Source organism: Nannobrachium achirus (genome assembly GCF_963921795.1).
Source record: "Nannobrachium achirus genome assembly, chromosome: 2".
NCBI classification, from domain to species: domain Eukaryota; kingdom Metazoa; phylum Chordata; class Actinopteri; order Myctophiformes; family Myctophidae; genus Nannobrachium; species Nannobrachium achirus.
The window spans coordinates 38,281,778-38,306,810 of record NC_137811.1 but is presented as its reverse complement, the minus strand read 5'-3'; the positions used below and the strand labels follow the sequence as shown (position 1 = coordinate 38,306,810).

At 42.9% G+C, this 25,033-nt stretch overlaps 1 protein-coding gene across 1 annotated transcript in view; it reads left to right on the top strand.

The window, feature by feature from the left end:
- Positions 1-3,632: 3,632 nt before the first annotated feature.
- The window catches only part of LOC308298235 (serine/threonine-protein kinase Nek10-like), a gene marked incomplete at its 5' end in the record, with an annotated part of 56,313 nt that continues 34,912 nt past the window's right edge, over positions 3,633-25,033 (top strand). The window contains 6 exons of the mRNA XM_080741798.1: positions 3,633-3,747; positions 4,057-4,198; positions 5,043-5,333; positions 20,457-20,534; positions 20,727-20,822; positions 22,796-22,837. Of these exons, the coding sequence (XP_080597924.1) occupies positions 3,633-3,747; positions 4,057-4,198; positions 5,043-5,333; positions 20,457-20,534; positions 20,727-20,822; positions 22,796-22,837 (764 nt within the window). The remainder of the gene's footprint in view (positions 3,748-4,056; positions 4,199-5,042; positions 5,334-20,456; positions 20,535-20,726; positions 20,823-22,795; positions 22,838-25,033) is intronic.

Below are 25,033 nucleotides of genomic sequence, written 5' to 3'. Positions count from 1 at the left end.
TTCTCGCCTCAAGATAGATGCAGAATAGATACACGCTTTTCTCCGTCTCTGAAAGGAAGTTCCCTACCTCATCCTGTTTACATTGTCCTGTATACAGCGCGTCACCGTTATCTCCTCATTCACTACTGGATTACAGCAAGCAACATACCAACTACTAGATTTTTTTCCTTTAAGGCATGCAGAAGTGGTATAGCTGTAGAACGAATTAGAGCCTTTTATAGTGTTAAATCTTGGTTGAACATGATTAGTGGAGCTGCATCTGGTGATGTGATCGTGGACATCCTTGACCTTTAGGAAGTAGTTTATAAGGTACATGGGTATCTTTGAGGTGTAGTGTATCTTTTACACCAGGCCCATTGCAACTGCTGTACTCTGTACTTTGAGTCACCCCGTGCTTTTGTGGTAATAATTCACTGCCTTTTTTGTTCAGTGGGGTTACTTTGGCAAATTTTAAGTCCTGGGGGGACGTAAGAAATTTGGGGGGGATTTTGTCATGGCCAGCGGCTTTGCGTTGAGGTAGGGCACTCAGTTTTTTTAAACACTTCAATAGTTGTCACCGCGGTAAGTTTAAAGTTGTCTTTGTGTACCCCAAGGTTCCTGTAGAATTTCTAGATGTGCTCAACACCAGATAGCCCAGCACGCAGTTTTTTGACCAGTGAAGTGGCCATGGAGGTGAAGTAGATGTTAAGATTTTTGGCTACATCAAGACTGTCATTGAAGAGGGTGATGGGAGTTTTGCTGGATATGTTGTTGGTTATGATGGATATGCTGTTGGATATGGATCGGAGTTTGGCGCCGCAGCCTAGTTGGGCTTTAAATAGCTTCCATAGCTCTCGTGGTTTGTGGATGTTTTCCTCTGCTTTATTATCGATGTACCCTTTTTTTTTCTTCGGAATTGACTAAGGAGGTTGTCCGGTTTCTTAGCTTTTTGGCCTCTAAACTGACTATTTGGTATTTGGCTTCAAGGTGTGTGTTGAGTTTATGATTACATTTATTTTTCTCAGAGTATTTTTTGTCTCCGAGTTTCATTGATTCCCGGATATCCGAATTCATCCATGGCTGCGTGCTTTAACCCTGATGGTGCGCAAAGGAGCCATGGCGTCTAGGGTAGCTTTGAATTTGGATTTAAAGCCCAGCCAAACTTCATCGACCTTAGTGCTAGCGAGTACTGGGGACCAGTTTACCTTCCCCAGTTTGAGATTAAAGGCTTCGCTAGAGTAGGTTTTAAGGTTTCTAGCTTCAACTGTTTTGTGACCGACAGTTTTAGACTTATGTATTTTACGGGTGCAGTAAATTATATCATGACCACATACGATAGTCCCACTCGAGTCTGGTAGGATTCACCTTGAAACATGGGCTGCATATTGTTGTAGTTGTTTTTGGTTGGTTTCTATTCTGAATGTTTTGAAGGTTTGCACAGGGCTCTACATCCTGTATTGTCCCAGCTCAGATTCTGAGCCTGGAACAACTTCCTGGCCAGGAATATCATAGTTTTGGCCCAGAGGTTCTTCTCGCCCCCCTAGTGGCGAAAAAAAAAGAACCTCTGGGAACTCAGATTGCACTCGAGGTGACTTTAGATTTGTCTGTGGTTAAAATGAGATCTATGATGATTTGAGAAAGATCAGTCACCCTGGTAGGATTGGTGATGAGCTGAGTGAAACCGTATTGATTATCCACCCTTGCTAAGCTCTCCTCAAGTAAGCCATAGAAATCATTTTGGTTGGGCGTAAACCGTACCGATTAGTATGTTTTTAGCGTTCTCAAAAATCACTTCCACCCTTACAGTTTCTAAAGAGCTGTGGTGTAGATCAGGGCGGGGATACATTTGACATTATATACATACATGGCAAAATCGTGAAACATTTGCAAAATATGAATTCTCCTTTTCTTATTCTTCTACATCTTTTCCAACAGGGAGGCTGGAGAATTTGAGTGAACTGAACTTCACTCAAATTCAAACAATGTGTATGTGTGTTTTGATGTCATAATTCATATAAACACGTAAATGTCTTGTAGGTGTCAGGAGGGGTTCAGCTGGAATTATACAGGCCCAGAACTACTGATGCAGTCTTATCAGCCACACAACCACAATGTCACAAGAAGGCAATGTTGGGCTTCCGGTATGAGAATGGCAGTTATACTGTCAAAGGTAAACTAATACTACTACACACATTACAGTTCATTGAAATTTTTTTGTTCTATTATTCACCAGTTTTCAGTGTGTTTACTGTCTTTCTCTTCTGCCCGGTAGGTGCATTTGACACAAATGCAGGTCTTTCAGCAACGTGTGAAAAAAAAATCACGCCAGAATTCACAATGACCGCGGGGGCCTTCCTCAACTTCCGCAGGAGGACTATGGATGCTGGCTTTGGTATTGCTTACTGCTAGACGGCAACGGCGCCGGAGCCGGGGTTTTTTGGACTGTTCTGCCACCCCACTTTTCAGGCTCGACCCTTTTTTTTTCTTTTTTTCTGTATTTTTTCTCCTCGACCGGCGCGAGGGCAGTAGCCCCGCCCACCCAAGCGTTTCCATTGTCTTGCTATCTGACTGCTGGAGGCAGCCGATCTGCTAACTTCTTCTGACTTCTGCCCAGACTGCCCTCACTCTCTCTCTGATTACATTTCACTGATGCATACAGTAGTTCATTTAGACAAACGCACAAATAAAGTTTCTCTTTTAAAGTCTACTGATTATTGATTACAGAATTAATTACTGTGTGAGCGTCTCATTTCTACATGGTATAGTCTACTCTAGGTATTTTATTATTAGGCTATAATATGATTGCAGTTTGTCCAGCTGTGGACAGTTATTATTGTTGTTGTTGTATTATTATTATTCTTACCATTATTATTATTACCCTTATTAATGCATGTCATAAAAGGTTTGGGAAACACAAACTTCATTGCTAAGATATGTTACTATACACAAATGATTAAGCTGAATTTAGTTTATTCAGATCCTCATTAAAATAAAAACCTTTCACAATGAAATCCAACATTTCGTTAAAAGAAAACATTTCACATTGAAATCCTACATTTCTTTCTAATTGATAAAAGGCTTAGGCTGAAGCTCAAAGCTGTTGCCTATCCTTTCTACATTTGTATTTACCATTTGACTTTAGCTGATACAAACGTCTTTAGTTCACAATCATTTAGTAATACAAGTGATATTGCACTATATCTGTAGTTTCTGTATAATTCTTTATCCCCCGAAACCATGTGCATATATTTTATTTTTTATTTTTTATCTTAGAAACAAATAAAGAAATCATGTTTGGCCAGACCAGGCCTTATACTGGAGTCAAGCCACCGACTTTCTCATGCAGTCTTAAGGGGGTCTTTAAACCAGTTATTCTGGCCTTGCTTGCATTCTATCAGACATGCAAATACACATTCTATTCAGTTCGCTGTATAGGTCAGCCTTCACCATGCCTTGGCCTATGCTAGTCTCTCAGACATGCTTGCATATTGCAAATGCATTCTATTGTACTTCCATCCTGCCATGACCTAAACTATTCACATGATAAAATCTAGTGTATTCTGGCACACCCCTGAAGGCCTGCAGGCTGCAGTTAGAACAGTATAAGGCTGACTGTTGGGTGGTAAACAACTCATTGCACATCACATTACATGATGAGTGAGCCGCAGAAAAAGAAAACGTTCGTCCAGCGAAGACTTCAGTTCAACCCGCCGCCGCCAAAGCCACCAGCTACGCCGATAGAGGACGCTTTGCTGCCCGCGGTGCCCGGTAGAGATGATGCTGAGATTTCAACCCCACCACCCCTGGAAAAGGAGCCTTCCCTGCCTAGCCCTGTTGCTGTTTCTGCCGCTGCAGCTGCGTTTGGGACTGTCACTGCGCCTGTAGTATGTGTGGATACGTGCTGCCTTTCAACGGACAACGACAAGCCAATTCAACCATTTGTTTCAAAAAAGGATACTGCCAGGATCTTTGGAAAAGACACACGGTATTGCAACACAGACTGGTTAGCAAGCCGAGACTGGCTTGTGTTGTGCAGTACAAGAAAGTGACTGTTATGTCACATTTGCTGTTTTGCAGTATCCCGTAACCTGATCAACTTTGCAAAATGTGGAGAGGACAGCTTCATTGCTACTGGTGTGAACAACTGGAAGAAATGCCCGATGATTCTGGACAAACACGAGAAAAGCCACACACACAGGGAGGCTGTGCAGAAGATGCTGTCATACAAAGGCCAGGTCTCCATTAACGTTCAACTACTAAACCAACAAGCTGTTGACCAGAGCCTGAGACGAGATGGAATGCTACAGCAACTCGACTATTTGCGATTTCTTCTGATGCAGGGGCTGGCTGTCAGGGGACATACAGATGAGCAGTCAAACATCCGGAAGCTAACCAACATTGTGGCACAAAACAACAAAGTTTTGGAAAGTTTCATTGCCTCAGGAAAATACTTTTCCCACCAAATCCTGAATGAACTGATAGAACATTTGTATCGCACCACAATCAACGAGCTGCTTTCCAAGATCAGAACCGCTAAGCATTTTTCCATAATCGTGGATGAGACGCGGGACATCAGTGGGAATGAGCAGCTGTCGCTTTCTGTTCGATGGGTGTCAAGCGATTTCACTGTGCGTGAGGACTTCATCGGAATGCACGATTGTCCTAAAACTGATGCAGAGTCCATAACGCACACGATTGAGGATATTCTATGCCGATGCGGTCTGGATATTTTGGATATGCGTGGCCAGGCCTATGACGGTGCATCTGTACTGCAGGGGAAAATGAACGGCGTGGCAAAACGGATTAAGGACAAAAACCCCAAAGCTGTTTCCGTACACTGCATGAATCACAGCCTCAACTTGATATTGCAAGAGGTCGCAGCCAAGTGTCCACTGATTAGGCAGGCTTTCCTGCTTGTTCGTGAGGTTTACGAGTTGATCTCTGGCTCAGCCAAAAGGCTGGATCTCTTTGAGACAATGAGTGCCATGTACTCGCACTGCTGACGATACACCAAGCCACGGTAGCCACCTGAAACCCCTCTGCCCGACTCGTTGGACCTGCAGGACGCGGGCTGTCGAATCCCTACTTGACAACTACGAGGCTGTGCTTGACACACTGGAGGAGATAGCAACTTCCAGGAGTACTGGTACATCCGAGGCAGCCATAAAAGCCCCTGGATTAGTGGGTTGGATGACACAGTTTGACTACTACCTGGGACTGAAAGCTGCCCTCCGCTTTTTCTCTCAAGCTGAGGAGATTGCACGAGCCCTGCAGAATGCTGACACCACTGCAGAAGATGTGACTTCGAGTGTCAACATGATCAAACATTCGTTTGGACAGATGAGGACTGAACAGTACTTTCATGATTTGTTTGAAGACTGCGCCCAAAACGACCTGATCTCCCCTCCAACCCTACCTCCAATACGGCGACGGCCTCGTCGCTTCGATGACGGTGGGGTACAGCAGCATGCATGGGCAAACCCAGAAGAGATGTACAGAAACCAGTTCTTTGAAATAATCGACTTGATGACAGCTGAACTTGACAGGAGATTCGACCAGCCGACGCTGCATCTCCTTTCTCACATCGAAAACGTCCTGCTTGCTGCTATCAATAGGTGTGTATGTTTTTCATGTAGCCTATATATTTTATATCTCACACACACACACACACACACACACACACACACACACACACACACACACACTTACAAATAGTAGGCTACATAGGCCTATTTATTAATCATATAGGCTTGGTGTTATTATTGGCATTATTTAATCTGATGATGTATCTTTGATTATATTCTAATGAAAATATTTTTGTTTTAACAGCTCTGATCCTCATCCTGGTACAATCCATGGTGACATCGCTGTCCACTGCTCTGAAGACGTGGACATGAGACGGCTCTCTACGCAGCTGTCAATGCTCCCTGGACTGTTGACAGAACACAACAGGAGGAATGCATGCAAGCTCACAAAAGTAACAACGATAGCTACAATCGTTGATGTGCTGTCAGGAGCTGGAGCTACAGGCATGGCTTTTAGTGAGGTCAGCAAGCTGCTGCGTCTCTACCTAACTGTGCCTATGACAAATGCTACTGCGGAGCGGAGTTTCTCTACTCTCCGTCGCGTAAAGACTTATCTTCGTTCAACAATGACCGAAAAACGTCTCAACCATGTGATTTTCTTGAACATCCACAAAGACTTGACTGAAGAGTTGGATCTCAATGTAGTGCTGAAAAGCTTTTGTTTTGGAAATGACACCCGCACACGATACTTTGGGAAATGTCAGTGAAACGTTCTGGATGCTATGGTGCTGAATTGTATATCGAATATCTTTATTCTGACTTACATCTGTCTTCCATATTCCAAAATAAAAAGCTCTTTATTGAAATACAATGTTTCATTTTTTAACTTTCAGTATAAAGTATGCATAAGCTTGAATTTCCCTTTATTTATTCAGTAATGTTATAAAACATTTATATATCTATATCTATAGGCCTACATTTATAATAATACATTTGGAGCAGATGTCATTTTCAATTAGACAGAATTAATATTGAAATAAGAACAGCAGGACAAACAAGTTATATTGTGATTTTTTTTATTATTAATGTTTAATTAAATTCTTTATTTATGAGCTATTTATACATTTGTCATCTAACAACACAACATTAGCCTACATAAGCCCCTTTTCCACTGGCCCAACTCCACACCACTCCACACCACACCGCCCACTTGTGCCAGGTTTTCCACTACAAGGACCTGGGTAGAGTGGTGTGAAAGTGGTACTAAACGGGGTACTAAAAAGTATCCACTCTAGAGTAGGTCTGAGCTAGGCCACACAGGGCCAAACACATCATAATGACTGATCACTCACTGGCTTTTCATTTAGACTACCATGATATAGTTGTAATACATGATAATAGATTCTATTGTGTTATCAGTTATCACCACTATTATAATCTATTATAGTGTATTATAATTATCATAGTAATGCATTAATACTTTATAATGTATTATAATCACAGTTATAATCCATTATAGTGTATTATAATTAGGATAGTTGTAATACAAATTTATATTGTATTATAATCACAGTTAAAAGGGTCAGTTTGTTTCTTACCGATAGGGGTACTTTTGTGTAATGGAAAATGTAGATATTTTTTATGTGGTGCGGTGTGGTGTAGTGTGGTGTGGTGTGGTGCTAAAACTGCAGTCGAAAAGGGGCTTTTATGTGTTGTTAGCTCCTCTATTAAGAATGCTTATAGTTACTTAACTAAACCTAACTAGGCCTATAAAGTCGGAGGTATAGTACTAGGCCTACATTTGGTTACATGACACTTGTCACGGAGCTGCGCTAAAACGGCCATGACGTCACCACTTGGCAAGTGGTGACGTCATGACCATCCCCTCACTATTGTAAGCCTTCCGGCGCTCCTGCTAGACGGGCAACTGCCTAGCTGTGGTTCACTGGTTCAGAGCATAAGTCCATGCATGCGTGATGTTTAATTTTGTTAAATCAAAACAAATTGTTAGACTAAATGATTACTTTTGTAAAGCTGGTAGGCTATCAAAAAATAAAGAAGCCTGTTTTGTGGAGCCTGAATTTATGTTTACAGTGTAAAGTATAAAAATGTGCATGTTCAACTTGCTACAAACACTTTAGAAAATACAACTACAAAGTATAAGTGATTTCACGTCATTCACATGTAGTGGAAAGTAAAACTAAGTAATAGTAAATGGAGGATTAGAGACAAAATGAGCAGGAGCAATCTTTCTCTGAATTCAAAAAATAATTGGTGCAAGAGTGCAGGTGATATGGAATTCACAGAAAGCCAGATGTCTTGATGGAAATTGCACAAATTAAAATGTCCCCCCAACTTAAAGGGGAAGACCACCCATTTTCAATATTGAACTATGTAATTAATATACCTTAGAGGAGTTGTGTGGAAATTAAAAAAAAAGTCCCCCCTCTTCTGTGTTGCCTAGAACTGGAGGATTGATTTTGGGGTTTGTATTGTAAAGTACAATGTGTGATGTCATCAAGTTGTAATTTGCAATACAAACCCCAAAATCAATCCTCCAGTTCTAGGCAACACAGAAGAGGAGGAACTTTTTTTTAATTTCCACACAACTCCTCTAAGGTATATTAATGACATAGTTAAATATTGAAAATGTGTGGTCTTCCCCTAACTCACTGAATGCCACCCTTTATTAAAAATCTACAAAACTGATGCCATCCATTTTGTTTAATTTTACCTTTTTATGGGGGCCAAAATCATATTTTGTACTTAAATGACATATATAAATCTATGCTTCTATCGAAAGCCACACTACCCCTCTTACAAAGGAAAACATTTATATTTATATCCTATCATTAGATTTGGGCTTCAATAGAACATGTGTAAGATGTCTTGATCATTGTGATATGTTTATGCTGTCAATGGGACTGTTTTTGATTGATTGATTGAAGAATTTATTAGAAGTTTGCAATAGAAAAAAGTACAGTTTCATGACAGTACAAATCACTGGTACAAGGTCAACTAAAAGGAGATCCTAGAAAGCAGAGGCTTATTTCCACAGGAACCACACTTTAAGTATCTCATATAACATTGAAAGACAGACGGATAGAACATAGTACTTTATCTAGGATAATATCAGTTTCAAAAGCATAACATCAAATACAAAAGGCAGAATACAAAGAAAAGGGGGGGGGAGCATGGGGCTTAGTCTATTTACAAGTCACGGGTAGCTGCTGTCTGAAGGTGATTTTTCATACCAATTTTGAAGGAGGCTAGGGTTTTGCTCTCCTTTAGGGCTTGTGGAAGGGCGTTCCACATGTTGATGGTATAGCAGGAGAACGAGTTAGCGCCTTGTTTAGTGTTAAATCTACGCTGATGATGATTAGTGGAGCTGCCTCTGGTGTTATGATCGTGAACATCCTTGACCTTTAAGAAGTAGTTTGTCAGGTACATGGGAATCTTGGAGGTGTAGTGTATCTTGTACACCAGGCCCATTGCAAGATGCTGTACTCTGTCAGCTACTTTGAGCCACCCCACGCTTTCGTGGTGATGCTCGGTAAGGTGGGTCAGAGGAGGGAGACCAAGCACAACCCTAATTAGTTTGTTTTGGGCTGTTTGGAGCTTTAGCTTTAAGGCAGCTGGGGCGTCGCGATACCAGACAAGGACTCCGTAATCAATGAGGGGCCCAATAAGAGCACCTCCTAGTGTCTTTCGGGATTTAATATTGATCAGCGGGGCAACTCTTTGCAAGAAGCGAATTCGTTGACTGACTTTATTGATTACCTTGGTGGTCATTTTTTCACTGGATAGGTTAGCCTCCAGGATGCAACCCAGGTAGCAGATGTGATTTTTTCTCTCTATCACAGTGTCACCTACTTTAATTGTGAAGTTCTCAACTAGGCTAAGTTTCTGACTAGATCCAAAGAGGATACATTCAGTTTTCCCTAGGTGAATTGAGAGTCTGTTGTCATTGAGCCAGGTGCAGATCTTGTTAAGTTCACAGTTAAGGGCCTTTTCAACCTGCAATATGTCTCTGCCTGAGACTAGGAGAGCCGAGTCATCCGCGAACAGAAACAGATTGCAGTCACAAGCAGATGACATGTCGTTTACGTATATTAAGAACAACAGTGGTCCTAGTATACTCCCTTGAGGTACTCCACAGTTTACTGGGAGGGGGGGGGACAGGGTTCCGTTGACTTCCACCATCTGTTCCCTCCCCACCAAGTAAGAGTGCATCCATCTCACTGCTGTGCTATCAAGACCAATAGCTTTGAGTTTTTCAATCAGAATAGAATGATCGACGGTGTCAAATGCCTTCTGGAGGTCCAGCATGACCATGCCGCAATATTTGCCATCGTGAATTTCACGTTTGATGTAATCATTCAAATAGATGAGGCATGTATCTGTGGAATGGGACTCTCTGAAGCCAGACTGGAACTCGTAGATCAGTTTATTCTCTTCAAGATATTTAGCCACCTGTTCATAGACAATTTTTTACCTTAGAGATGGAACTAAGATGGAACTAAGGATTGAGATTGGCCTGTAGTTGCCAGGGTCAAGTTTACTGCCTTTTTTGTGCAGGGGGGTTACCTTGGCTAATTTGAAGTCCTGGGGGACATAACCCTGCTTGATAGATAGATTAATAATATGGGTAATGATTGGGAAAATGGTGGCAGCTGAGTCTATGAGAAATTTGGGGGCGATTTTATCATGGCCAGCGGCCTTGAATTGAGGTAGGGTGCGCAGTTTTTTAAACACTTCATCAGTTGTCACCGTGGCAAGTTTAAAGTTGTCTTCGCATACCCCAAGGTTCCTGTAGAATTTCAAAATGTGCCTAACACCAAACAGCCCAGATGGAGCGGGCAGTTTATTGACCAGATTTTTGGCCATGGAGGTGAAGTAGATGTTGAGATTTTTGGCTACATCAAGACTATCAGTGAGGAGGGTTATGGGAGTTTGGATGGATATGTTGCTGGCTATGGATCTGAGTTTAGCACCACAGCCTAGCTGGGTTTTAAATAGCTTCCATAGGTCTCGTGGTTTGTGGATGTTTTCCTCAACTTTCTCATCCAAGTAGTTTTTTTTGGCAGAAAGGATTAAGGAGGTTGTCCGATTTCTCAGTTTATTAGCCTCTAAACTGACTATTTCTAATTTGGCTTCAAGGTGTTTATTGGGGCCTTTTTTGAGTTTGTGATTATATTTGCGTTTCTCAGAGTATTTTTTGTCTCTGAGTTTCATTGATTCACAGATTTCCGAATTCCACCATGGCTGTGAGCGGGCTTTAACCCTGACCCTACGCAAAGGAGCCACTTCGTCTAGGGTAGTGTTGAAAATGGATTTAAAGCCTAGCCAGGCTTCATCGACCTGAGTGCTAGCTAGTACTGGGGACCAGTCAGATTTCTCCAGTTTGTGGTTAAAGGCTTCGCTAGAGTAGGTTTTGAGGTTTCTAGCTTCAACTGTTTTGTGGCCGTCAGCTTTGGACTTATGTATTTTGCGGGTGCAGTAAATGATATCATGGTCGCTTAGACCACCACATTCAATAGTCCCACTCGCGGAGACTTTAGATTTGTCTGTGGTTACAATGAGATCTATGGTGGTTTGAGAGTTATCTGTAACCCTAGTTGGCTTGGTGATGAGCTGAGTGAGACCCTGTTGATTACATAGCTTATTGAACTTTTTGAATAGAGGAGCTTCTTTACGAAGCATGTCTATGTTCCAATCGCCAATAATGTATTTTTCAACATTGTCCACCGGTGCAAGGCTCTCCTCCAGTAACTCACAGAAATCATTTTGGTCGGGCGGTCTATAGATGGCACCGATTAGTATGTTTTTAGCTTTCTTAAGAATCACTTCCACCCATACAGTTTCTAAAGAGCTGTGTTGTAGGTCAGGGCGGGGGATATACTTAATACAGTTATGAACATACATGCATACACCACCACCAAATCTGTTTCTATCATTTCGGATGACCGAGTAGTTGTCAATTTCGATCTGAGAGTCAGTGATAGAGTCATCAAGTTTGGTCTCTGAGAAGGTTAGAAAGTGGACCTTACCTTCGTGAACCATATGCCTGATTTGTTCATATTTAGCAAACAAACTGTTAATGTTTAAGTGCATAATATGAATACCTCTTTTCACAAAGCGGCTGGCAAAGTCCATGGCGAGGTCTATGGAAGTGGTGTTCGCATCGGCGTCGGTGGGGGAGGGGGGGTTGGTTGCAGTCTCTGGGGGCTTCAGAGGGGGACAAAGGGACAAAGGGGTCTCCATGTACAGTTGGGGGATGGGGTGGTGGGGGGCCGTGGTCACCGATTTAACCCAGGTTGAATACAGCGCTTTGGCCTTCTCCGTTAGCCAGCGTGGAGCAGAGTTAATGTAGACTCTGTTCTGGGGTGCTGGGTCCACGAGGGGGTCCGCGTGGTCCATGAAGGGGTCCGCCGGGTGCGTCTGCAGGTCGGGTGGGTCGGTGGGGCCACCGGGGTCCGGTGTTGCGTGATTTGCGTCGATGATGCTGGTCTCGTGCTGAGCTAGTCATGCCGTGTGTTCTCTAGAGTGCAATGGCCTTTGAAAACCACCAGGTGGTGTTCTCCTACTATCTGATCAACAAACAGAAGAAGGAAGAGACACGTCCATTTTTTTTTTTGATAGTGGCCTAGTTGTTTACATTTTGGCCAGGCCTTTTTGCAAACATGCTATAACACTTCCGAGCCCTGCCGCTATCAAGGGCTCTGATCGCCGAATGGATGGCACGGCTGGTTTTTGAGTACTTATACTTCGTCTGGGAAGCACGGCAAGTGTATAAACAAACGTTTTTGCGACCGTCAGGGAGCAGTTTACTATGAAAACCTCCACCGGCCGTCCGTCCGTCGGTCGGTCACACGTCACACGTCACACCTTTGCCCTGCTCATATCTACGCATCAGTATATAGGGCTTGTTTGTTTATTGTATGACATCACGCCACATCATCAGCTGTGGACTCTGTGATGTCATCGTATCGCATCAGTATATAGGGCTTGTTTGTTTATTGTATGACATCACGCCACATCATCAGCTGTGGACTCTGTGATGTCATCGTATCTCCATATATGGCCATCTCCGTATATGGAGATATAAGTCGTCCATGCCCAAGTATGGGCTGGTGAGGTCAGACTTTGTGTGATGCGTAGGTTATCTCCATATATGGAGATTCAACATTCCAGGCAATGCTCTCTTCCCTGGTGAGAATTGCCCCTTTATATAGGGCTTGTTTGTGTATTGTATGACATCACGAAGACCCCTGATCTAAACAATCTAATATAGTTTCATACTGGAGTAATGTTTGCATGCTTTAAAAATAACAAAGCATTATAATATGCAACAAATATGGCGACTGCCCATAAGTCAGAAATCTCATTAGTCAGAATTTAGTTAGGGTTAGGTTTTATGGTTAGGTTTAGGCATAGTTTTACTGAGGTTAGGGTTAGAGTTTGGGTTAGATTTAGGCATAGTTTTACTGAGGTTAGGGTTAGGTTTAGGCATAGTATTTTTCACCAGGATAACATCACCAGATTCTGACTAATGAGCTTTCTGACTAATGCCATGGCACCACAAATATTCTTCAAATATTTGTACTGTAGCCTACATGCCATTTTAAAATGTGTATAATGCATTGTGCTGCAGTGTGCCCTTAGACATTAAGTGGTTAAATCACGCACGCACGCGCACACGCGCACGCACACACACACACACACACACACACACACAGAACGTGCATACACAGGGATATATGCCAACCATGGCATACGCACGTGGTTTTTGTTTGCATTGTCAAATTATTTTAATTTGAAAATTGAACGGGATGTACAACTAACCAGCGTGCAGTGTTCAATGGTCGTGTTAAGTTACACAGGTTTGTTCTGGGCGGAAACGGTGCTGTCTTTCACAATAAAACACCACCAGTTACTCGTAGCCGTCAACTTGCAAAAGTACTTTTTCAGCCGTGTTCAACGGCAAACGCCCGGGGCAAGACTCAACTTTATAACGAACTAGAAAGCTAACCTAACGTTAGCTTCGTTTAGACGACGGCAAAGGCATTAGCGTTGCTTTCGAGTTAGTTTATACAACATGGCCGTTTGCTAGCAAGCTAACGTTAGCTTAAACACGACGTAGAACAAAAAGAAATGATCACGTTAAAGAAAGTTAATTACCTCAGTGTTGTTGGGTCCTGCGGGGAAAAAGAAAGATGTAACAATATCCAAGTAAAGCAAATGGAATCGCTGGAAAATAGTAGCAATAGCTCTGTCTGTGTAGTGTGTACTGTTTGTAACAAGCAGCCACGAGTGAGGAGTCACGACACAGCGTAAAGCAGTCTGAGGGGGCGTGTCCTAAGCTCTGCTATTGGACATGCCAGGGCAAGCCCCCTTGAACCGTGGAATTCCGGTCTGTGATTGGCTTGAGCCGATGACGTAGAAGGAAGTGTATGAGCTTGTAGTCCTCTCCCATATACTCTTGTCCTCTCCCAAGGTTTTATTGCGATTTTATGATTTATTATAAGTATACAGGAAAGTGTTATTAACATTACTGTCCTGTTTGAAAATGAATGAATAAACAGTAGCATAACCAATGTTACTCTTCTGTAGATAGATTAGATATAGATTGTAACATTTAATTATCAATAAATATCCATTAAAAAGATCGCTTTTATCCATTAAATAATAAAAAGATTGCTTTGTAAAATACAATTGATTTATTATTAAAAACTGTCAACTGCCCGTATGTCTTGATAATTGGTAAAACAAACTTTTGGCCTATTTGTGGAGATATATCTCCGCATCAGTATGACATCACACCACATGTGTACACAAACCTTTGTGTACGTTGCTGTGGCAACAGTCTGTTGTTGCTGGTCTGTTAGTGTACGTTAGCAACCACCTTAGCAACCATGGTTTTACCCTAGCAACCAACTGTTTACCCTAGCAACCAACTGTTTACCATAGCAACCATGTTTTTTTACCCTAGCAACCAACTGTTTACCATAGCAACCAGATACGCAGAGCAGGGATCTCCATATATGGGCATAAACAGGTGACATCACACTGATGTCAGATACTCAGAGCAGGGATTTCTCCATAATATATGGGCATAAAAGGGATTCTGTTAGGGATCTCCATATATGGGCATAAAAGGGATTCTGTTAGGGATCTCCATATATGGGCATACAAGGGATTCTGTTAGGGATCTCCATATATGGGCATAAAGGGATTCTGTTAGGGATCTCCATATATGGGCATAAAGGGATTCTGTTAGGGATCTCCATATATGGGCATACAAGGGATTCTGTTAGGGATCTCCATATATGGGCACAAAGGGATTCTGTTAGGGATCTCCATATATGGGCATAAAGGGATTCTGTTAGGGATCTCCATATATGGGCATAAAAGGGATTCTGTTAGGGATCTCCATATATGGGCATAAAAGGGATTCTGTTAGGGATCTCCATATATGGGCATAAAAGGGATTCTGTTAGCTGTTAGTGATCTCCATATATGGGCATAAAGGGGATGCTGTTAGGGATCTCCATATATGGGCATAAAAGGGATTCTGTTAGGGATCTCCATATATGGGCATGAAAGGGATTATGTTAGGGATCTCCATATATGGGCATAAAAGGGATTGTATCCCATATGATGCCCTGTTAGGAGATCCACACTAACAGAATCCATATATGGTCCTACCGACAGCTGCTATAAGCCAACCCTGGCGATAAGGTCTGAGTCGAAGAAATGCTTCTTTCCTGGCAAGAATTGCCCCTTTATACTGTAGGGCTCGTTTGTGTATTGTATGACATCACGCCACATCATCGGCTGAGGACTGTGTGATGTCATCATATCTCCATATATGGAGACATAAGTTGCTCATGCCCAAATATGGGCTGGTGAGGTCAGACTTAGTGTGATGCGTAGGTTATCTCCATATATGGAGATTCAACTTCAATGAGTAACCATGGCAAACTGTCAACTGCCCGTATGTCTTGATGTTGATAATTGCGACCGTCAGGGAGCAGTTTACTATGAAAACCTCCACCGGCCGTCCGTCCGTCGGTCGGTCACACGTCACACCTTTGCCCTGCTCATATCTCCGCATCAGTATATAGGGCTTGTTTGTTTATTGTATGACATCACGCCACATCATCAGCTGTGGATGTCATCGTATCGCATCAGTGGGTGCGTTCGGAAACCCGCACCGAGTGTGTGCTCGGTGTAGTGAGTGCAGTGGGCGTGACGTTGGAGAGTGCGTTCAGTGTGGCTTATTTACGAACGACCAGTTTTAACAGGGAGCTGTGTGCTTTTTCACTCTGAACTCTGAAGGCAAACTTTCTGAAAAGCAGCAGTTGCTAAGTATGCTAACGTAACATTGACATTGAAAGGAGATGTAATTCATAGCATTGGCATACCTGCTGTTAGTTTACACGTTAATGTGTGTGAAACTATCAAGGCCAAACGACCAATTAAGCTGCAAATGCTGCATTTTGCGGTAATTTCCTCCATTCTTCACAGCTGAGAAGCGTTCGAGACATGGCTATGAAAACCAACCAATCAGAACACCGAACCACCGCACCACACCGCCTAACCCCATCTTCTGAGTAGGGTTGGTGAGTGCGTGCACTCAACACACCAGTGCGACACGCACTGGATTTCCGAACGACAACGCACCAAGTGCACCGAATAAACGAACGACAACATGGCACACCAGTGCGTTGAGTGCGCATTTCCGAACGCGCCCAGTATATAGGGTTTGTTTGTTTATTGTATGACATCACGCCACATCATCAGCTGTGGACTCTGTGATGTCATCGTATCTCCATATATGGCCATCTCCGTATATGGAGATATAAGTCGTCCATGCCCAAGTATGGGCTGGTGAGGTCAGACTTTGTGTGATGCGTAGGTTATCTCCATATATGGAGATTCAACATTCCAGGCAATGCTCTCTTCCCTGGTGAGAATTGCCCCTTTATATAGGGCTTGTTTGTGTATTGTATGACATCACGCCACATCATCAGCTGTGGACTCTGTGATGTCATCGTATCTCCATATATGGCCATCTCCGTATATGGAGATATAAGTCGTCCATGCCCAAGTATGGGCTGGTGAGGTCAGACTTTGTGTGATGCGTAGGTTATCTCCATATATGGAGATTCAACATTCCAGGTGTAACTATGGCTACCCGTATGACGTGAGAGGTGGAGGTTGTGATATCCGATTAGGGAGTCTTACTGGTATTATTAACATTAAGGTGGCCGGAACCAATGTTCGGTTATACCGGTTTTCCCGTCGGACTGTGTTCACCGGTGCTACAGTCAAATCAGTCGTGGCGCTCCGGTCACGGAGGCTAACGGCTAACGTTTGGAGCGATTTTTTTGGAGCGATTTTTTTTAAATTACAATTATGTTATGAAAGATAAAGCCTTTGATTCATTAAAAAGACGTAAAGTGCGTCTATGGCACTGGAGAGCAAAGACGTATAGTGCGTTTATGGCATAATATGAGTTGTTTAAGTGTGTCAATCTACCTGTCCCCCATTAACGGCTGGACAGACACTCAAGGGAGGGGAAGCTGCTGTGACTGGAGGAATCGTGCCCCAGTTTCCATGAGGTGGGAAAGTGTTTTTCCTGTGTGCCAGTCCAACACACTTAATTGGACCATTCTGACAGGCAAGTCCTGTTCGCGTCCACCCTCTCAAACTATTCAGGTGCCTGAAATTCCCAAATAAATGAGCCTGCCTGGGGAACCTCTGGTTTTCAAAGGTACTATTCCAGGCCAGGCTACCAATCCTAGTTACTCCCCCTCCGTGCTCCTCTGTGGGCAGCACTTCCCTCGGTTAAGCTGAAGCTAAAGTTCCCCCTTTATAAGCTAGGTGTGTTTAAGAAAAAAGCAGGTAGAAAAATGTATTTGTACTTTGTGTGATATCAGCTACTTTTACATCTCGGGTTTATTTCTGTTTGCTGCATCGCTGGAATGAGAAGAACAGAACATGTCTGGAATTTCAGAAATGTAGCTACATAGGACTGAAGTGGTTGAACTGTTTTGTAATAATAATCAAACTCTACAAAGTAACTAGTAACTACGTTTTCAAATAATTGTAGTGGAGTAAAAGTGCAGTATTCTTAGATGTAGTGGCGGGCTATAAGTAAAAGTAACCTCGCCTACCAGGCTTTCTGAGAAAAAGCCTGGTGTTCGTTCACAACAGGCCGTTCACTAGAAGAAGCGGCGTCGCTTTGATTTGGTTCCCTCTGTGTGTTTCCTCAATACCTATTAAAATGCTCGAGTAGCCAAGTGTAGTCTTGCCAATCGCTAAAAGTTGGACTAAAAGATGCATACACCAAACACATTTTTCAAAAGCAAAACTACTCCGCATCAAGGAGTTTATTAGGTAGGCCCTAAAGGTATGTCCTTGAGTGCAGGGGAATATTTTGGGTTAAAACTAAATCCGGTTTGATCTTTCCGGCAAATTGTAGTCCTTTGAGTACTACAACGTGACGTTTTGGGGTTTCCGCTCCAGACCGGTTACAAACCCGAGAAGTGAAGTGATCCCAGTCTAAAGTAAAAGTAGGCTACTGAAGATTGGAAATCCACAAATGCATTTGTGTCCCCATCTAGAATCAAAGGGGGGTAAATGTACTATAATCACATTACTTGCATAGGAATGCAACAAAAAAGGTAAACAATAAAAAAGTCATTTTGGTGGTGAACTATTCCTTTATTTTCTGATTCCACATGATGTTTACAATTCTGACTAAATAATTGAATCAATCAATAGACTCCAAAAGTAACGAAAAGCTCTCATGGAGAATCAGTGACTAATTATGTTGTAGCGTCCCTTGGAGAGAAGCTAGTATCTACAATTAAGACAGGTACTGTGCTAACTACTAATATACCGGTATTTCTCTATTTGACCTGTATTTACATGCGGTATGCACAGTAAGTAACATTATGGAACTAAGATATCCTGATATGACCATTATGACCAATTCAGTTGACCAGGCAGCTGGCTAGGAGCGCTGGGTACTTTTTCACCTCAAATTGTAATATTTAGGCTCACTAATTTACCTCATTCTGATCTGAGCTTTAGGACAAACCGGTCACATGTAGTAGGACTAAAAGTGAATTAGGAATTGTAAAACACTTGGATTATACCAAATAAAAGCTATTTCTGGGAGGAGGAGTTACGTGTGCCTTCCATTGTGATATCCGGTAAAAACCATAGGGTAAAAACTCCCTGCGTACATCTAGGGGTCGATTCACACTCTAATAAAGAGCCTAACTAATTTCAGTTAGGCACTAGGCAAACCCAAATATGGTTCGCCTCCCCCGGTTCGGGGGGGCGTCAACCGACTAAACTCGGCTCCTCGGTGCTACCGAAATGTTGTGACCTCCCGACTTAATTTTAACGAGTGTTTCATAGCGAATACAGACAGTGCGGCTGGGTCTCGCTCCGGCTGGAGAGTGATGGCAGGCAGGCGCGCGCCTTGATAGGTTTTCCACGACGAGTTGTGAGTGTGACTGCGTGTATGCATGTAGCAAGAGAGGCGGCCGCGGCACGTCTATAATGTGAGCTTGTAGATTAAATGTTTTCAAGAGACCTATGGAAAAGACCCTGTGTTCACTTGCGCTGCTGCCTGCTGCTGCTACTCAATGGACTTCCAGTCATTCAGCTTGCAGTGCGAGGGTCAGTCAGATATGTATCTGCCCTGCAACGCTCATGTATCGGCCACTAACGTTGTCATACCATTAGGGTTGGGTATCGTTTGGATTTTTACGATTCCTGTTCCGGTTTCGGTTCTGCTTATCGGTTCCGGTTCCAAACGGTTGCTATTTCGGTTCCAAAATGGTTTGGTTTTTACACAAAAACATTTTTTTTAATTTAATTGTAATGTTTAATTTACACTTTTAATGAATCATTTAAAACAATTTTTTTTTATTGAATTTGAATGTTTAATTACAGTTTTAATGAATTATGACAAATGAAATCATATTTCAATGTCTTCAGTGATACTCTTATTCTGAAGAGATTAAGAAGTCGACCACCGTCTGGAAGGATTATTGCATTACGAAAAAGACCACCGCCTGGAAGTCTTATTGCGGCTAGCGCAACATATCTTATTCTGAAAAGATCGGCTACCGGAAGTGTTAGATTTGCCAGCTTAGATTTGACAAAATAACACAGCTGATCCATAGCAACCAGAACTCCTCGCAGTTGGCTTGATAAATTGGTTGAAAAATAAAGCGATTTAAATTATTCTCGTTTGTTGACACCAAGATGTCTGCTGTAATACACTATTTGGGCTACTTGGTCAAGGAGATCCACGATATGAAACAAAAACGATTGGATTATTTATTCTAGTCTGCTGTGCTGATCGAATAAGGAAGGGGTAATCTTGCTCGTCAGTCGTCACTGTCCTCTTATGTTCATCTTTTCAACTGCAGCTCACCTGTGAAAACAGCCCAGCTCATTTCAACTGTGGGCCTACCTAGGCTAAACTGTCTATAGGCTACAGCATAAAATGATGTAGGCCTACCATTTACAGGACACCCATGGAAGCAAAGGGGACTTTTGAAAATGTCCAGGTTAGAAAAGTGAGAGGAGAAAAGCTATTCCTAAAACCCAAAGGAACCGAAAACAAGTAAGTAGGCCTACAAACATTGAATAGGCTATAGGCCCAATTTCATATGTAACTCATTTATTGTTACTTTACCTGAATTGACAATTTTGACCAAACCTTTAACAAGCTTATTTTACAGGGCATCACATGATATCAGGAGACTTCTGTCCTTGCTTGCAAGAACTAGCCCCAGACAGGAAGTTAACCATAGCAAGGTATTGTCTAAGTGTTTCTGGTGGAACCCACAAAGATACAAAACAGCTCCAATTTCAGCAACTCAGTGTGTTTATCATGATGAGTCTCTCCTTACATCCCAGCTGGCAGTACATAGTCACAATAAGGCCCGCAGCAGTGGAGCCAAATCTCACGGTTCACATCAACATCAACATCATGATGTCAGCACGAGTAAGACTGAGACTAACACAGCCAGCGAAGCTTCTGAGCTTGAAAAATTCAGGTAGGCTGGCTGTATGTGTTTCCTGTGCACTTTCAGAATCATACACACTGTACAGTACAGGTCACACACAGTGATAGGCTATGATTTGTCATCAGACTTGCCAGAGATATTTCTATTTCCCCACTTACAGTACAACATACAGAAACCAAAGACATTTCAGCAGCCACCCACTGCACAAACTCTTCACTGGCCTCCTCACCTCATTGGTCAAGAACAGGCTGTGCAGGTACGCCGTTCGTTATATTGGAAAAAAAACATCAGCAATCAGCATTTCATTTCATGTTCTCAAAGTGGGGTATGGGAACCCCAGGGGTCATTAAGGGGTTTCCATATTAGTTAATATGGCGTCAAAATCAGTTTAAAGTTTAAGTTTATAGTGATTTTTAACTTTAAACGCTTTACCCCTATACGTATAATAGTAGCCTACATTGGCTAATTGAAAATGTGATAATCTGGAATACATTTGAAACAGTTTAACAAAATAAATCTTGTTTGGGGGTCCCTGGCACAAAAAAAAGAAAGAAAAACGTTCAATCATGCATATGAAACTTGGTGGGTCCTTGAAATTCAAAAGGTTGAGAATCAAAGGTTGTTGCAGTAGGATGAACTTATATACTGCAACAACCTGGCTGTATTTGCACCTGGGTGGAAAACTAAACATCTAACACTTATACAAAGCGTATTGTCCCTTGCCAAGGGGGATATTAGGCTTCTAGGATTGATGCCTAATTCCATCACACGATGATGTAAACAGATTTTCAAGCTTGCGATGCTAAGGAGGATTACCAGTAAGACTCCCTAATCGGGAGACACTGTCACACTGCTGACATCAGTATGACATCACACCGTACACAAATGACCCTTATATAAGACCGGCATTATCTACCGACAGATTAGTAACAAGATGTCAAAATCGTTGAAGGTTGAATCTCCAGATATGGAGATAACCAACACATCACTCCATATATGGAGATAACCGACGAATCTCACTAAGTCTGACCTCACAAGCCCCATATTTGGACACGAACAACATATAACTCCATATATAGAGACATAGCTGCTGACATCAGTATGACATCACACTGCCGACATCAGTATGACATCACACCGTACACAAATGACCCTTATATAAGACCGGCATTATCTACCGACAGATTAGATGCAAGCAGGATCTCGACTCTGACACAACTCATCGGCTCATAAGCTGGTTCTCCCTCCATATATGGAGATAACCGACGAATCTCACTAAGTCTGACCTCACAAGCCCCATATTTGGACACGAACAACATATAACTCCATATATAGAGACATAGCTGCTGACATCAGTATGACATCACACTGCTGACATCAGTATGACATCACACCGTACACAAATGACCCTGACGGCACACACCAAGCAGTGTGATGTCATACTGATGCGGAGATATGAGCAGGGCAAAGGTGTGACGTGTGACGTGTGACCGACGGACGGACGGCCGGTGGAGGTTTTGATACTAAACTGCGACCTGACGGTCGCAACTAAACTGCGACCTGACGGTCGCAATAACCAGTAAGACTCCCTAATCGGGAGATAAGCGACCGTTGGTCGCTTATCTCCACAAATAGGCCAAAAGTTTGTTTTACCAATTATTACACTCTTAGCAACCAACTGTTTACCATAGCAACCATGGTGTTTTAGCCTAGCAACCAACTGTTTACCCTACTAACCAACTGTTTACCATAGCAACCATGTTTTTTACCTTAGCAACCAACTGTTTACCCTAGCAACCAACTGTTTACCACAGCAACCATGTTTTTTTTACCCTAGCAACCAACTGTTTACCCTAGCAACCAATTGTTTACCATAGCAACCATGTTTTCTTACCCTAGCAACCAACTGTTTACCCTAGCAACCAACTGTTTACCATAGCAACCATGTTTTTTACCTTAGCAACCAACTGGTTACCATAGCAACCACTGTTTTAGACCACTGTTTCTTGCCGGTCTTATATAAGGGTCATTTGTGTACGGTGTGATGTCATACTGATGCGGAGATATGAGCAGGGCAAAGGTGTGACGTGTGACGGACGGACGGACGGACGGACGGACGGCCGGTGGAGGTTTTGATACTAAACTGCGACCTAATGGCCGCAATAAATTAAGCTTAATTACACTGCTCATGCTTTTCATTACTTCGACTTTTATTTCCTTCCTCTCCAGTGAATGGATTGACCATGCACCACCAGAGCATGTCCTTAGAGAGCAGGGATCTCCATATATGGGCATAAACAGGTGACATCACACTGATGTCAGATACTCAGAGCAGGGATTTCTCCATAATATATGGGCATAAAAGGGATTCTGTTAGGGATCTCCATATATGGGCATAAAAGGGATTCTGTTAGGGATCTCCATATATGGGCATACAAGGGATTCTGTTAGGGATCTCCATATATGGGCATAAAAGGGATTCTCTGTTAGGGATCTCCATATATGGGCATAAAAGGGATTCTGTTAGGGATCTCCATATATGGGCATAAAAGGGATTGTGTTAGGGATCTCCATATATGGGCATAAAAGGGATTCTGTTAGGGATCTCCATATATGGGCATAAAAGGGATTCTTTTGGCCTATTTGGTCGCTTATCTCCCGATTAGGGAGTCTTACTGGTATCAAAACCTCCACCGGCCGTCCGTCCGTCGGTCACTCGTCACACGTCACACGTCACACCTTTGCCCTGCTCATATCTCCGCATCAGTATGACATCACACTGCTTGGTGTGTGCCGTCAGGGTCATTTGTGTACGGTGTGATGCCATACTGATGTCAGCAGTGTGATGTCATACTGATGTCAGCAGCTATGTCTCTATATATGGAGTTATATGTTGTTTGTGTCCAAATATGGGGCTTGTGAGGTCAGACTTAGTGAGATTCGTCGGTTATCTCCATATATGGAGGGAGAACCAGCTTATGAGCCGATGAGTTGTGTCAGAGTCGAGATCCTGCTTGCATCTAATCTGTCGGTAGATAATGCCGGTCTTATATACGGGTCATTTGTGTACGGTGTGATGTCATACTGATGTCAGCAGTGTGATGTCATACTGATGTCAGCAGCTATGTCTCTATATATGGAGTTATATGTTGTTCGTGTCCAAATATGGGGCTTGTGAGGTCAGACTTAGTGAGATTCGTCGGTTATCTCCATATATGGAGGGATGTGTTGGTTATCTCCATATCTGGAGATTCAACCTTCAACGATTTTGACATCTTGTTACTAATCTGTCGGTAGATAATGCCGGTCTTATATAAGGGTCATTTGTGTACGGTGTGATGTCATACTGATGTCAGCAGTGTGACAGGAGATAAGCGACCAACGGTCGCTTATCTCCCGATTAGGGAGTCTTACTGGTTTTATATATACATATATTTAGTAATTATTAATACTTGGACCAACAGAGTGTGCAAGTACTGCGTTCGGTGGTGTATCTGTCATGTATATATATATATATAGCATTCTTGGTGACGTCACCAAGACTCATCATCAAAAGCGCAACCTGATCTATCTATAAATGCGAGAAGTCTCTGCGTGTCTGTCTGTAATCCGCGTATCTCGAGAACCATTCGTCCCACTGGCTTCAGATTCGGCACGCGCGCTCCCCGCCGCGGCACGGACTGCAGTGCCGGGCCTCGACCCGACCCGACGCGCGGTTTTCCCTAACCGGCGCGAGACGTTCAGAATCTCCTTATGCGGGCTGATTGTTGACATCAGGCTGTTCCGGAGGAAATCGGCGTAAGCGCTGACTCATTGTGACATCACTTCATAAAAGGCTCTGACATCACGTACGCCACATGAGTCAACAAAAAATCTCTGTGAGTGTGTATGTATGTAATCCGCGTATCTCGAGAACCGTTCGTCCCACCGGCACGCGTGTTCTCCATATATGGGAATAAAATGGATGCCCGTATGCGGAGCTGATGTCTGACATCAGAGTTTTCCGCAACCGGTACTGTGTGTGCAGAGATCTTCATATATGGGCATAAGTGGACAAAGACAAACAGATGGTCAAAACGGGTCCTATGACAACGGGTATATTGGGGTTTGCATTAAAGGGTGGGGCATTCATGGGTTTTGCATTAAAGGGTGGGGCATTCATTCCCTATTTCAAATTCGGCACACGCGTTCCCCACCGCAGCAGGTAGTGCAGTGCTCGGCCTCGACCCGACCCGATACACGATTTTCTGGAACCAGCACGAAAGGTTCGGATTCTGATGTCTGACATCAGGATTTTCCGGAACTGGCACTGTGTCTGCATATATCTCCATATGTGGGCATAAATGGACACAGGCAAACAGATGGTCAAAGATCTCCATATATGGGCATAAAGTGGACGCAGACAGACAGATACAGATATCTCCATATATGGGCATAAATGGACACAGGCAAACAGATGGTCAAAAC